Below are 15,209 nucleotides of genomic sequence, written 5' to 3' on the forward strand. Positions count from 1 at the left end.
TAATATATTTATTTAAATTTCATGAGATTTAACTACTTTTATTGAACTGAAGATAGCGCTTACAACTGAAATATATTTTCAAAATCAACCATTGTCGTTTATTCACTTGAATATATGATAAAAGAGATTCAATACTAAGATTTTATTATTACGAAAAGAAGCAATTCAAAGTATATTGCTACAAAAAATCATATGAAGAGAATTTTATAAACTAGCCCTTTAGATATTATTCATTTTGTTTTAGACAAGGTAAAAGTTAAACAGATGGAGTATAAAGTGGAATACGTGGATAGTATAGATGTGGAAGAAGTACAAAGACTGCGTGCAGCTACTGGTTTACGTCGTCATTCAACTGAGGGTGACAGCATTGCATCAAGAAATTCAATTTGTGATGTTGTTGCCAAGACAGAGGCCGGTGAAGTTGTTGGTATGGGTCGTCTCATCGGTGACGGCGGGACATTTTGTGTATTAACGAACGTGTGCGTATTACCAGAGCACCAACGTAAAGGTGTTGGTACAATGGTAATGGAAAAAATTGCAAGTTTTATGGAAGAGAAACTACCAAAGAATTGTTTTATTTGCTTGCTTTCAACACCAGAAGGAAAAAGGTTTTATGAGAAATTTGGTTACACAGAGACTAGTGCAATAAACCGAACGGCAATGTTTATGCGTACATAAACAATTCTTTAGTCATTACATCGGCTATTTTTACCGATTCTTATTAACGACTTCCTATTTTTACCGATTTTATTATTTGTTGACTTTAATTTGTTAACGATTTTTGCTTATCATTTTATAGTATATTAAGCAATAAATGGCTTGATAATGAGAAGCTATACAGTTTGAGCCTCGCATTGCTTATGAAAAAAAGAATTTTCGCAAATTGTTTTTTTTGCCATATTGTGCGAGAATTCTTGAATCGTTTTATCCAAATGGGTGCATAAAAAAATTCAGATTAGATATGCAAAATAAAGTGGTAATCAGTCTATTATTCCTCTCTAACAAACCGGCCTTTTTGGCACAGCTTGAAAAAATCATCCGTATCTGCGTTCTTCAGTATTTCCACCACACAGCAATGTAGGTGGCGTCTAACAATTTCGAATGCACACAAGTTAAAATTTCTATTCAAGTTAAAGTTGTGTTTTTCATAGCGCAGAAAGATTTGTCATAATTTTATTGGGTATGCTTTTCACGCATAATTCTGTGACAATTTTAAAAACTTTTTTCCCTGAAAATAATAATAATCCAAATTTACTATTTTAAAAAAATCCCGCCTCTCCAATATTTCTGCATGTCTAGTAAGCCCACCTTTACTTTCAAGGTTGAAACACGCCCAACGGTAATAATAGAGTAAAAACAGTGAATCAGGCAAAAATGATGTGTGAGTACAATGGTTAACACGTCAATTTAGAAAAGACAAAAAAGGAGTCGTCTAAAATTGGCAGGTTTTTGTTTGACTGGTTTTAAATTAATCTTAGGAAGTAATAACGTAAAAGCCTATAAAGTAATTTTTCTATGAAATATCTAACTGAAACCAGTGATTAAAAAATAGTGTTTTGTACACCTTAAAAGAAAAAATGTTGATTTCAATAGTTATAATAGTTTAGGATTTCCAGCGTTTTTGGTGTTAATGACGCCATCAACCTGTTGGTCCCGAAACTGGAGAAGTTGACAATATTTTGGTCTCACGCGGTCCCTACTGAGACATGTGGCCGTGAAATAATCACCGCTACCCACTGTTACCAAATTATAAGTACGCTAATCTTAAGGTGTTTATTACAGAAATAAACTAGATCGCAAAGGACTGTCTTTTCTAAAATTATTTGAGAAGTATATCATAGTATATGACAGTAAACCAAAATTAAGTCAAAAATTTAATTGATTAGTTGCCATGGTTACTGGTTGCTAGGCAAAATATGACATTTTGACGCTTAACGACAAACCAAATAGCCGAATAGCGAGCACTCCCACAAGCACCTTTTCAGTCGCGTATGTTTCGCAAGGGTCACCTGTATGGATGGTAGCACCGGCAATTCTGGAGCTTGACTCGTCTTCCAAGGACAAACGTCTTCCGACGAAAAAGCTAAAACAGGGCGAAGCCGTCAGTTTCTCAGCAGAATAACTGAAGAGCAGAATTTCGATTTGGGAAGCGGGAGGTACCAGCATTAGGCCGTACTAATACCAACAGCGACAGAAGAATTTGTAAAGTATGAATGTTTTGGTATTGCGAAATCTTCATTCTCCTGTGGTTTTTTTTATAATTATATCACTCCAGGAATAACCTTATTACGTTTTAATGTTTTGTGATCACGTCACCAATCCATTCATTCCAAAATGGACGCGCTAACCCAGTCTTGGAGAGTTAGCTCAGGTGGTCTCAGATGGTATCTAGTTATCCACACAGGGGTTGTACCTGAAATGCTGATCAAAATAATATGTACAATTATGGTTTTACTCAAGTAGTAGAGATGGTAGGGTTAAAAGGATTTTTGATGATGTCACCTACCTGTTCTTTTTAAAATCGGGTGGATTGGTTTAGTTTTTGGGAATAACCTAGGATAATAAACAGGTTATTAATATATATACTGATTGAATGCGTCGTTGAATAGATGATGTCTATGACCCGTTCAAATACAAAAGCTTTTTTTAGAAATTTGTTTCCACTCCATTGTGTGGCTTGTGTGCCACAACACTATATGTCGCAAATCGCCACTATATGTTGCAAACTCAACACTTTATCATGATGAAATACGTCAAAAAACCACATGATGATTCTGTCAAGAAAGTCTTAGGGATAACCATTTCTTAAGAAAATGTCCTTAACTTTCTTATGAAAATTGGACGAGAGTAGTGCATATTTTGAAGCAGGGATGTAACAAAGTATCAACCAAACCAATTTTATAAGTATCAGGGATGAACTGTATACACACATTTTGACAGTTTTGTTTCTTTAACCTTATTGCTCTAAACTTTAAAAATCAATCCACATTATCCACATTAATATGTTGCAAGTTTTAGCGCGTGGGTACAGCCGTTTTGTTTTCGAGTTTAAAAAGAGCTTATTTACTTGCCGAATCTCGTGCTTAACATTAACATCAATTTTTCATTTCATATTTCTCCAATAAACACCCCACTCTTTTAACTGCCACTCTCTTATAAACAAACGCCTCCTCTAAAAGTAAAAATATTAGATAAATACCGCTTTCTTTTAAACGCCCCTTTCTATTAAAAGTAAATAAACGCACCTTTCTTATTAACGCCCATCTAATAAACGTTGCCTAAATATCTTAAATTTTTTTATACACACCCAGGAGGGCGTTTATTGGGGAAAAAACGTTATTATCATTACATTCAATTTATATTTACAGGCCGTTGGGGGGCCCTGATATATGAAGCCCGGCGGAGCAATTTTGAAAGTGGAGGGGCTAAATTATTCAGTATTAAAGGATGCCCGACCATGGTTGGGGCCGACGGGAAGCATTGTTAATCTCACCCAGAGCATATGTATGTATTGATCAAATAATAATTGATTAAAACACATAACCTTAAATAAAAAACATCACTTCTTGGCAAAAAAGTGGGGGGCTTTAGCCCCTCGGCTCGGCCGGTATATGAAACCCGAAAAGACGTTTGTTGTTTTGTTTTTTCAAAGTACTGTAAGAAATAAAATAAAATCAGAAGCGGAGTTAACTATTCCGAGGCTACTAGATTCCGAGGGAGGCTACTAGAATGGCGAGAAGAATATGTTAATCGTAAATGGGATCAATTAAACTGCCCACCCTTATTCCCAGGGCATTTTGCCTTCTTCACTCTCGTTTCAAGAAGGCACAAACGCATGGGCGCAATGGCGGTAAACTGCCTTTACAGCTGTTGTTTTTTATTTCTCGTGTTCTCAATTCTTGGTTTCATATTTTAATTCACAAAAAAGGGAAATTATCTCACAAATTATTATTTAGACTGGTATATATTACAAATAGCATATACATGTTTAATTCCTTATAAATATATTACATAATACAAACAAATTTGGACCTTTGTTGCATCCAAAAAAAATTTAATTTATTTCATTATTATATTACTTTCTTACAAAAGTGTAAATATATACATACTTAGTGCATGTAATATATGTACATAAATTGAATTTCTAAAAACGCAAAAAATCTTTATAAAAAATGTTTAAATATTCCAACTGTCAAAAAGTGAAATTTATTTCTTTCCCTAAGATATATCGACTAGTAAAATAATATTAAGTGCTAAAATAATAAGATTTTACCTCTATTAAATTTCCTACCTAAGCAGGTCACGTGGTTCAGATTTTTTTGACTATAGTAACTGACACAAAAGTTGATCAAAACTACGGAAAGGTTTAACAGTGCTATATTGAATTAACTTAAAAATGCTACGCAGATGAAGAGCAGATATAGGGAGAGTGAGCATTGCAAAAATCATACTTCGCATAATTAGTCTTTAATACATAAACCGTCATCTACACAGCCTCATTAACGACTTCTCCTTAGAATAATAAAACAATTCGAACTATCAGAGAGTTTGGTACGTGTTCTAATTAACATAGTCGACAAATAATTAAATGTAATCTTACTGGTTAAAATATCGAGCGCAAAATGGCGAAATCAAGCGCAGTGCTGATCAGTGGCAAAACAAGAAGTTATTTTGCCTGTCTGAAGACGCACTTTTAAACTAATACAAAAGAATAGATAGAAAGAAAAAAACTGAAAAAATTATCCCCTTGGTATATTTTTCACGATGCCGGAAAAAGTTCTCTGACAATCTTTTTATCGCCTTTCTTTTTGTCAAACCATTCTTGACAGGGAAATGTTACTGAGTTCGATGTCATCGTGTTCACTACCTCGACACGATCTAACATCCAACTCGCACCCATGCCTTTATTGTCATGTCCTATTTCTATTTTAGTAAGCTTTCCCAGGTCTAATGCTTCGATCTTGAAGTTATCCATGTTGCCTAAAAAACAAAAAACAGGTAACAAACTAACTATTGGGAACTTACAAGAAAATTGTAATTTTCATCATATTAACGAATGTAAGAATAACATATATTATAAGTCTGTCTCTCTGTCTGTCTGTCTGTCTGTCTGTCTGTCTGTCTGTCTGTCTGTCTGTCTGTCTGTCTGTCTGTCTGTCTGTCTGTCTGTCTGTCTGCCTGCCTGCCTGTCTGTCTGTCTGCCTGCCTGCCTGTCTGTCTGTCTGCCTGCCTGCCTGCCTGCCTGCCTGCCTGCCTGCCTGCCTGCCTGCCTGCCTGCCTGCCTGCCTGCCTGCCTGCCTGCCTGCCTGCCTGCCTGCCTGCCTGCCTGCCTGCCTGCCTGCCTGCCTGCCTGCCTGCCTGCCTGCCTGCCTGTATATTTTGTTAATTAAGGTCACCATTATAATTTCACCTATAATAGTAATATACCCTTCGAAGCAAATTTCATTACTTATGTTAAACAGGCGGCAAGGATAGCGATGCGAGAAACATGTACAATGGACGATACGCCGTGGAATTTTTCACGAAATAACGTTACCTAAAGTTCTTGAATAACAAACAGCTACATTAACAGGTACGAAAAAATTAATCATAATCATCATCGATTTCGTTCGATATGTTTTAAAATACTGGCTCAACAAAACTTTAGAATTATTTTAAGCGTACATTATCCTTTTACATAGAAAGGTGACTGGAAAAAAGTTAATAAGAACTTTCAAAAATTGACAAATATAACAAGACTTCCTCTAGGTAACGAATATCCCCCCCCCCCCCCCCAAAAAAAAAAAAAAAAAGATTTCGTTCGATATTTTTTTGTCAGATAAAGTATTTTTCTCACCGCAACAACAAACAAGCGCGGAAGTCAATCATACCTTTCTCAAACAAATTACGAAATTTCTTTTTCAATTCCCTTGCGCCAGTGTCGCCATTTTCTCCAAATATTGTCATCGACACATTTGCATCGGTGCCGGCATGTGGGACATCAGCTGTGTAGACTTTGATCTCGTATTGCACTGGCTTTGATTCTAGACAATGAGCAAGATGATCAGAGGTTACTCGTAAATATGGTTTCTCTGAAGTAAAATAATTTATTTAAAAAAAACAGGTATATTAAACCATCAGATTCACGAAAGTAAACAGGGCTTCGTTATGTTTTTACATGTCCTGGTTACGAAAAATAACAAAAATACCGAAATAAACAAGAAGCATCGCAACAAACCTCTAACAGTTGCTACTTTCGATTTCTCAACATGGGAAACTTCTAATTGTAGCTGACTGTCTTTTGATGAACCAAGATTCAACCACTGGTCACAGGTAAATGCATAACTATAAAAGAGCGACAGAAATAAAGTTTAGAAAGGCGTAAGGTCAGATAAATCGGGTATGAGTGTAATTTTAAGTGTTGTTTTTTGTTCGGGAAAGGGTTGGGGCGTTAATATTAGATGTTGGCGTTAGTTTTGGGCGTTGTGTTCAAAAGTTCAAAATTGAAAAGAACACTCAAGATTTTTGATTTTCAAGACCAGATCGGTTTCTAAATTACCGACATAACTACCGACATAATTCAAATTACTGTTAAATGAAAAATCAAATTTAACACCAACGGTAACAACGTCATCACAGGAAAAGTTATTAAAATCTTATTTCGGCTACGGGCAACTGAACGTACCTAGTATCTTCTTCCAAATCTTTTACAATCAATTCATGAAGATGGAACTTATTAGTGCCCTCTTCGTTCTTCACAGCCGTGGCCTTTCTTCTTTGAAGAGCTATTACAACCGATTTTAACTCCCCTAAAGGTTTGGATGCAATTTTAACAGTGTCAGTTTGACCACGTCGTAGAATTTTCTTTGTTTTGCTATTGTTTTCGATTAAGATTTCGTTCGATTTCTTTCCATTGACGTCAATGAGGACAAGCATGACATCGTGAACGGTTCCAGCGTTTGGCTTGTCTGATACCACAAAAGTTACCTCGTAACCTGAAAGAATCAAATTTGTACCAGTAAGAATTACTTCATCTCCACTGTATTGTTCTCTGTTCTTCTAACATTTTTCTTTCTTTCCTGTGAGCACAGGTGATTTGGAAATAATTATAAGATAAGAGAACCCAACCTGTAACAGCCAGACTTTCTTTTGATTTTGCTCTAAGATCAGTATTTGCACAAGCCAACTCTCGCATTAAGCTCCCGTCATCTTCACTCTTGGCTAACCATCTTTCGCAGGGAAATGTATATGTCTCATTTGTTGCACTATCTGTCACATCAACTGCTGATAGAAACCATCCCGAACGCATGTATTTGTTATCGTGCCAAATACGGATTTTAGATAACTGACCTGAAATCACACAAACGATATAAACATGAAGTCGTTTTTTGACATTTAAATTTTAAGTGAGAGCAAGCCATTCTTGAAGGTGTATTTTCAGTTAGACAGTGTGTCCACTAGGGCCATATTAAACGATTGTAGAATTTCGCTTGAAGTAAATAAATCTTGATTAAGTTTGAAAGATTAAAAACGCACTACATAAAAAAGTAGCAACTACATGCAAAGTACCTACCCTGACTAAAAAATAAATCTGGCATCATGCGTGGTTGAACTTACCTAGACTTAGCATATTAAACGTAAATACGTCAGTGTGACCACGCTCAAATTTATCTTTATTAGTTGACGACTCCTTCAGAGCGAGTTCACCAGAGTTACCATTTTCACCGAAAATAATCAAAAACACATTAGCGTCTGTTCCACCACCTCTTTTGTCCCCAGTCCTCACATTTACTGTGTATGTGGTTTCTAGACATTGAAAAAAGACAAAGAAAAAGGTTAAAGTGGGAGATCTCGTACCCAATCAGCATGAAAAAAAAATCATAATTTAACAATTTTTTTCCCAAACGTGAGATACATGCCTATTTTTTTCGACATTTCCATTTTTACCCGGAAAAATATTTATTTAAGAAATTAATTAAAATAGTATTGGAAGTAAGTTGCAGTAAAGGATTAAAAATTTTTTAGAACTATATCCCTCGCCATGTAACGTGCTGCTAATGTTTTACCTTCCATTGCTTTCTGTCCATCAACCTCAGCTGCTAACTCTCTCACTGTTTTCCCATCGCCTTCTTTCTTCGATAACCACTCTCCACATTTAAAGATGGTAGCTTCTTCTGTGTTCAAGTTCAGTAACACAACCTAGAAAAAAAAAATAAACACACTCTCTCCTGTCAGGAAACTGTCTAGATAATGCAACTAACTTAAATGCAGAAGTTTCTGCAAAATAAGCTTTTGCGAATTTAGCGAGTTCAAGGTATCTTTGCGACATTGAAACTCGCAAATCATGGAAATTTCTTCAGCCTTGCGAAACTTGTCGGTTTTGTGTTTCGTGAAGGATAATTCCAGTATTTTTTGACGATAATTAATAAGAAAAATAAAACGATGACACAATTTCAATTTACTTGATGAGTATGTAGATAAAAAGAAAATTTTAGAGTAATAATTAGAAGATGCGTTGGTCTAACAATGGATGTTTGAATATTCATTTTATTTTGTTTTCGAATTTTTATATAAGACAGCCACTCCAATGGTTCTTAGTGTATAAAATAGGCACACATCAACATTACCTGTCTAATTTCCTTCACATAGTGAGTTAGACGGTGCTGTGGTAAATACACATGCTAAACATGGCCGCGCTATGGACTGAACCACAGACGTCGTGTTAACGAAGCGAGCTCTATAACCACGTGGTCGCGCGCTCTAATTATTTTTCAAAAATAACAGAATAATGCATATTGCTACTCAAAATCATATTAACGAAAGTTTCTCTGTACAATTTCTTTGAATTCCTTGTTCACAAAAGTTTATCCAATAAATTTTGCGGATGTATAACCCCGCAAAACTTTCTCTCGCTTAACCTATTGCGAAAATCCTTCAAAAGTCAGCCAATCAGAACTGTACCTTTTCAAGGAACCAATCAGGTCTGCTTCCTTTACCATCGTGACCAATTCTTAACTTTGTGAGCTGGCCAACGTCATCAATATCAATTCTAATCGCATCCACTGAATTTCTTTCAAATCTGAATAATAGTAGATATTCATGTGAACAACAGGAATCTGCTTAAAAATATAACGAGCTTGGAAACCTTCATATTAACGACAGATACAAAGAAATGCCAGTTCAAAGCTCAACTCGATGTCAGTGCTTCTTTTCTTCCTTCACATCGAGCGGAAGGTAAAGATTTCTTTTAACGCTGTGGGGACGAGAATGTATTACGCTTAAAAATTGCAAGTTTTAAGCATCCTTTTTGGCAGATAACCAAATTATATCACAGATAAACTTTAATTTTGATGACAACCGTTTATTTTCCTTACAACCTTGTAAAAAGCCCTAGGTATTAGCTTTACCTGCTTTCTTCTTTGTCCAGCTTGATATCATGTGATTCTCCTTCCGTACCAAATAACGTCATGTGAATTTCCGCGTCTGTTCCTGCATTTTTCACGTCACTAGTGTAGATCGTCATTTGATATGGTATTTCTACAAAACACGGAAAGAATGTTATATAAACTTAACAAGAAAAGATGTTGTAGGAATTGGTGTGGACGTATAAATAGTGAGGGAAACATATCACCACTTTCATCAATTTATTATACTTGAGGACGTTTATGTTGGTTTGACGGATTTTTGTCCAAATTAATTATTTTAATTCACTCTTGGGCAATGAGTTTTAATTCAGCTGCCAAAGCATAACAGTAATGTTCTAATAGAGTTCATACGACAAGATTCTTTATAAAATTTGGATTGGTGGCTTACTTGGTTTATACATAACATCTTTGCTTTCATCAACAGAAAACATTCGAACAGTCTTGCCGTCTTCTTTGTCCTTACCAAGCCAACATTCACACGGAAAGAAATACTTTCTTCCTGTTGTTGGTACATCAATCTCTATATTCTTGACGTACCAACTACATTTTGGACGATAACCATCATGACCAAGCTAAACGTACGGTACCGAAAAAGATGAATTATAGTACTTTTTTGTCAGGGTGGTCAGAAAATCGCGTTAATTACACAGTGGCGCTCATAAAAAGTCCAAACGATAAATAAAGCAAACAAAATATTTGAGCAAAAAAAATATGTATATAAAAGGTCAGAATAACAGTAAAAAAGAAAAAAAAAGAAAAAGAAAAAAAACTGCACAAAATAATCAATTGGATAAAGACATCTGTTTAAAAGTAACTTAAAAAAAAGTTACCTCAATTTTCTTTACTTCTCCAACATCAATAGATTCGACTGAAAACGTTTCAACAGAGCCAGCTTCGAATCGTCCTTCTTTACCGATCAACTCGAGTGGTATCTTCTCCGATACTCCATCTGTTCCGATAAAAACAATGGATACTTTTGCATCTGTTGAATGTTCACTCTTATCGCCAGTTGATACACGCACCGTGTATGGGATGGCTAGAATGTGAAAAAAATAAAACATGAAAGGTGTAGGTGATTTTTTATCATGGCACATCCGTTGGTTCATTCTCAACAGAGGATGTTTCACCCCGATCGAACCTTCGATCATGACAGGCGAATATAATTGGCGTAATTATATTTTCTGAGTGAGTGAACAAACGGATGTCTGAATTTGAAAAAACTATCTTAGTTCATCACTAACATATTGCCGCACGTAGTGTAGTGGGTACCAGTTATGGGGACCGCGGTTCAAATCCCGCTCACGGCCAGACAGTATGCTAGTGATGCGCAAAGTAGTTCTTCTTCAATATCATATGTTTAGTGTTGTATGTGTCATCTTATGCTAAATCAAACATATAGTGAATGTTACAAAATATGTTTTTTCCTGATATATGCAGCATCCCAGGTGGATTAATAAAATTTTGAGAAGATTTATCGCTTTCACTGGAAATGTGGTTTTAAAAAATTACAATCAAAAAGAACAGGGCCCAGAAACATGAAAACTATATTAAATACATCTGTTTCCGACGTAATAAGGATATGAAAATATATTTTCTGAAAGCAGTATTAGTTTGCGGTATTTTCGTTACCTATATAAAGTTGGAAACACGTTAAAAGATATTTCGTTTTTCCACATTACCAGTCTCGAACATTAAATGAGAATCACAGATAACAATTTAAAAATCATAATCTCTATAAAGCAGTGTTATACACAGTCTTCACCTTAATGGCAACAAAACCTGGTTTTCATATACTAATAGGAGACTGACGTAACAAACCTGGTTTTCATATACTAATAAGAGACTGACGTAACAAAACTGAAAACTGAAATGAAGATAATACGTACTTTCTAAAAGACTTCCGAGAGATGAGGCTGCTCCAAGAGAAGTCTTCGAATGCGCTTTTTTCATCTTTCCCTTCATTTTACTTTCAAAATATTCATCAGCCGCACTACTTCTCACACTCACGCTCGATTTGCGCCCAGATTGTGGACTATTTGGGTGAGACTTACGTGGAGTCATAGCGCCATTTAAACTGTTTGTACTGAAATTAAATTGACTGCTACCATATAAGGACATGCTGGATGAGCGAGTCGAGCTACGATCACCCTAAAATCAGATAAATACATGTTTTTAAAATGTTTTTTATAGAATGCACCAGATTGTTATTTGGCTGTGACATAAGTAAAATATGTGATATGCTTAAAATTACGCCGGATTAAATATAAATTATGGAACGTTTAAAAAGAAAACTCAATTATACATAAAAGGAAAGCAACGGGGAATTCACCTCGTATGTCTTCTCGTACAATGATCTTTTAATCTTTCCGTCATCTTTTTTCTTAGCTAGCCATCTCTCACACATGAAAACAAACTTGCGTTGATTTTCTGTCACATCAACGACTTCCACACGATCCAGAAACCAGTCAGCACCAAGATTAGCATTATCGTGTCGTATCGTGCACTTTCGTATGTAACCTAAATCAGCCGCTTCTATGTTGAAAATATCCTCCTATAATGAAAGAAATTCTTCTTTAAGCTGACCAAAAGTTGTATATTCATAGGTACGTAAAACCCGAGAATACACGAGAACACACGATGACAAAAGTGTTTTGTCACTCTGGAAAGATGAAAATCACTGATCCTCGATATCTATCGTCATTCATTTTTTAATCACCCACTCACTAAGCTACTCATTCATTCATTCACTCATGCATTCACTTAGTTATTCACACACTCTTTCATTCATTCGTTCATTCATTCATTCATTCATTCATTCACTCACTTATTACTCATGACGTCATAACATACCTGACCACGTTCAAATTTATCCCGGTGTGTTTCACTCTTAGAAAGCTGTCTTTCTCCTGTGTCACCGTGCTCACCAAACAACGTTATAAACACATTTGCATCGGTGCCAGCTTTCTTTACATCACCAGTAAAAACATGCAACTTGTACGAATGCACTGTAAAAAAATAACATGGTTAAGCTGACGTGTTCGTATATAAAAATACGATTTTCTGATATTTAAATGCATAGAAGATTTCTAAACTCTTCAATGTCAACTTCTTTTCGATTAGGCACCGCGTAAAAAAAACTGTGTGTTAACTCAAATACTGCTGCCAGTTCGTCCCACTCCACTGGCGCATGGTCGAGCGGTTATGTGCTTCGCGTCGTAATCACAATGTCATGTTTAGCGAAGGTAAAGCCATGCTATGAGGGGCATCGAATAGGCAAAGCCGATGTACACATTCAGAAAACAAGACTCACATTGATTACAATGCTTCAAATACTGCAGTAACTATCCTGTATAAATATTTAGAAATAATACTAGACTGTAGCACCTTCTAAAGCATCGATCCGGTGTTCCGACGTTGAAACCTTTCCACTTTTATCTACAGCCTCTTCAGTTATCTTCGTAGGTACCAGCTCTCTCACAATAGCACCATCATCCTCTCCTTTCGCTAGCCATCGATTACAAGGAAAAGTAAACGTGACGCAACCCTGTTTTGCACCGTCTTCAGCCTCTGTTAACCGACGAACTTCTACCTAAACAAGTACGGTACTCAAACATTACGATATGGTAACTGACAGATTTACTGTGTTTGATATGAATAATCCACTTCCAAAAGTAGTCAACACTAATCAAGTGTTGACTACTTTTGGAAGTAACTTTTTTAGGATACTTAGAGAAATTAGGAGGATTTTAGCTGTATTTTTAGATTTTTTCAATAGGCGGGGAAAAGACATACAAAAATTTAGGAGATTTTTTAGTATTTGCAAAAAATCAGAAAATTTTAGGATTTTTAGGAGGCGTGGGAACCCTGTATACGCAAGGATTTTATTTATTTTGAAACAAACCTTATCCAGATGCCAAGCAGCACCAAAGCCTTTGTTGTCGTGTCCAACACGTATTTTATCGATTTGATCGCCAACATCAGGAAGCTGGAAAGAAAGTGTGAAGAAAGTTCATTTAAAACAAAGTATGCACAACTTACACAGATGTCACAAACGCCTCTAAGTTTGATTCTTTACTTGAAAAAGTTTTACTTAATTTCAAGACAATCTCAGTCAAGTAAAAGACCTAAATATCAGGACACGTATATAAGTAAAACTCCGTGGATTAGTTTACCTCTCGTACAAACACATCCACTGAACCTCTGTTAAAACAACCTTTTCTTTTCTTTTTCGAATCAGTTAAAAATGTTTCTTCTGTGCAGACACCTCCCATACCATATAAGGCAATATATACATTACTGTCAGTACCAGCTCCCGATACATCGCTTGTGTGTACCACAATTTCATAAGGAACATCTAAAGAAGAAGAAGGTAATTTCAGAGTTCTTCAAAAACTGTCACGTTATACAATGTAAACATATTCTTATCCTATTATGCTGTTAAAGCCGTGTTCACACTAATGGTTTTACGATGTTAAAAGCGTTAAAGAAGTTAGCAGAAAATATATAGTGAGAATGATCAGCGTTATGGGCGTTAACGCTGCTTTACATTGTTGTTAAGCTATCAAATCTTAATCCCGAAAACTTTTTGAGGATCTGCAAAATGTTTAAGTTAAAAAGTTAAATTTAAAATGTAACAAAAAAATATACAGATTAGAAAAAAAAGAAGCTAATTGCACTTGTTCTTAAAATTCACAAAATTTTCAACTAACGGTTACAGAACAATACATTCAAAGGTACGGCAGACATTTATGTAAATGGAGATGGTTAACTTACGTTTTTGGTAAACTTCTTCTCTGTCCGTTGACGGATACAAATCGACTTCAAGTTTACCGTCTTCCTTACCCTTATCCAACCACCTGCCAGCAGGAAACGTCCACTTACGACCCATTGATGGTGCATCAATAACAACGTTATCTAAATACCATCCGGCAAAACCACCTTTGTTGTCATGGCCAATCCTAGATAAATATCAATTTTGTTTAACTTTTTTTACATCAGTATAAAGTATCTGCAAAGTTGGGCCATACGAAATGGTGAAAATGAAGTCACACATTTTCATGTGCAGTTTCGCTGTTTAAAAGAAAGACCGACTAAAAGAGAGATAGATATGCATATTTTACATGGCTAGCCTCACAAATATCGAAGGATATACCATGTCTTTGATTTCTAGGGTGGGGTCATGCCTTAGACGGGAAGTATTTAACGCTTAGGGTCTTCGCTCTGTCAGGCAACTCCGTGCAACATCCAATAGCTTACACAGTGTACATTTTCCCACATTTCCCGTACCGAAGGGGAATCGAACGTCGGCCTGACGCACAAAGTTCGAAAGTTATAACCACTAAGCTACGGCATTAAAAGAGAAAAGATTTAAAATTTTATACCTAATTTTTTTTAAGTTTCCCAGGTCCACTGCTTCCGCTGTAAAAACATCGATCTGCTTTCTTTCGAACTTGTCGCGATTCGACTTTGATGTTTTGAGCTCGATTTTTCCTGAAAGAAAAAATCAACGTATGTTTAAATGGGTTAACAAACCAGTGTACATTTCATTGGAAGATCGCAGGGAGAAAAAAAAAGAACCGAGGGTAAAACCTTCTGTTACAGGTATACATAATGGTTTTCAATAGTATTTAGCAAATGTTTTTAATTATTTTTATGGAAATTACGAGTTTGAACTAAGTAAGATAGAAAATAATTTAAGATGGCGCTAATTTACTCATTTCACGTTGTTTTAAATTTAATAAAAAAATCACAAAGCTACAAAAATACTTTACCCCTATTACATCTGAGCTTTTTTGGCTCGTGTAA

General features: G+C 35.7%; 2 protein-coding genes across 2 annotated transcripts in view; one reads left to right on the top strand and one right to left on the bottom strand.

Moving 5' to 3' along the window:
- Positions 1-264: 264 nt before the first annotated feature.
- LOC130648445 (uncharacterized) lies at positions 265-678 on the top strand. The gene has a single exon (XM_057454497.1). It carries the CDS (start codon positions 265-267, stop codon positions 676-678), a length of 414 nt encoding a protein of 137 aa, XP_057310480.1.
- A 3,260-nt stretch (positions 679-3,938) lies between these two features.
- LOC130648716 (lipoxygenase homology domain-containing protein 1-like) overlaps positions 3,939-15,209 on the bottom strand; it is a 29,146-nt gene continuing 17,875 nt past the window's right edge. The window contains exons 30-48 of the mRNA XM_057454789.1: positions 14,786-14,894; positions 14,178-14,362; positions 13,577-13,758; positions 13,306-13,389; positions 12,789-12,993; positions 12,255-12,409; positions 11,734-11,955; positions 11,291-11,552; positions 10,235-10,440; positions 9,793-9,976; positions 9,387-9,516; positions 8,941-9,058; positions 8,046-8,178; positions 7,597-7,785; positions 7,108-7,329; positions 6,665-6,974; positions 6,218-6,324; positions 5,871-6,023; positions 3,939-4,980 (exon numbers count right to left, since the gene is read on the bottom strand). Of these exons, the coding sequence (XP_057310772.1) occupies positions 4,760-4,980; positions 5,871-6,023; positions 6,218-6,324; positions 6,665-6,974; positions 7,108-7,329; positions 7,597-7,785; positions 8,046-8,178; positions 8,941-9,058; positions 9,387-9,516; positions 9,793-9,976; positions 10,235-10,440; positions 11,291-11,552; positions 11,734-11,955; positions 12,255-12,409; positions 12,789-12,993; positions 13,306-13,389; positions 13,577-13,758; positions 14,178-14,362; positions 14,786-14,894 (3,377 nt within the window). The 3' untranslated portion in view covers positions 3,939-4,759. The remainder of the gene's footprint in view (positions 4,981-5,870; positions 6,024-6,217; positions 6,325-6,664; positions 6,975-7,107; positions 7,330-7,596; positions 7,786-8,045; positions 8,179-8,940; positions 9,059-9,386; positions 9,517-9,792; positions 9,977-10,234; positions 10,441-11,290; positions 11,553-11,733; positions 11,956-12,254; positions 12,410-12,788; positions 12,994-13,305; positions 13,390-13,576; positions 13,759-14,177; positions 14,363-14,785; positions 14,895-15,209) is intronic.

The sequence above is a fragment of the Hydractinia symbiolongicarpus genome, chromosome 7 (assembly GCF_029227915.1).
Source record: "Hydractinia symbiolongicarpus strain clone_291-10 chromosome 7, HSymV2.1, whole genome shotgun sequence".
Lineage (NCBI taxonomy): Eukaryota > Metazoa > Cnidaria > Hydrozoa > Anthoathecata > Hydractiniidae > Hydractinia > Hydractinia symbiolongicarpus.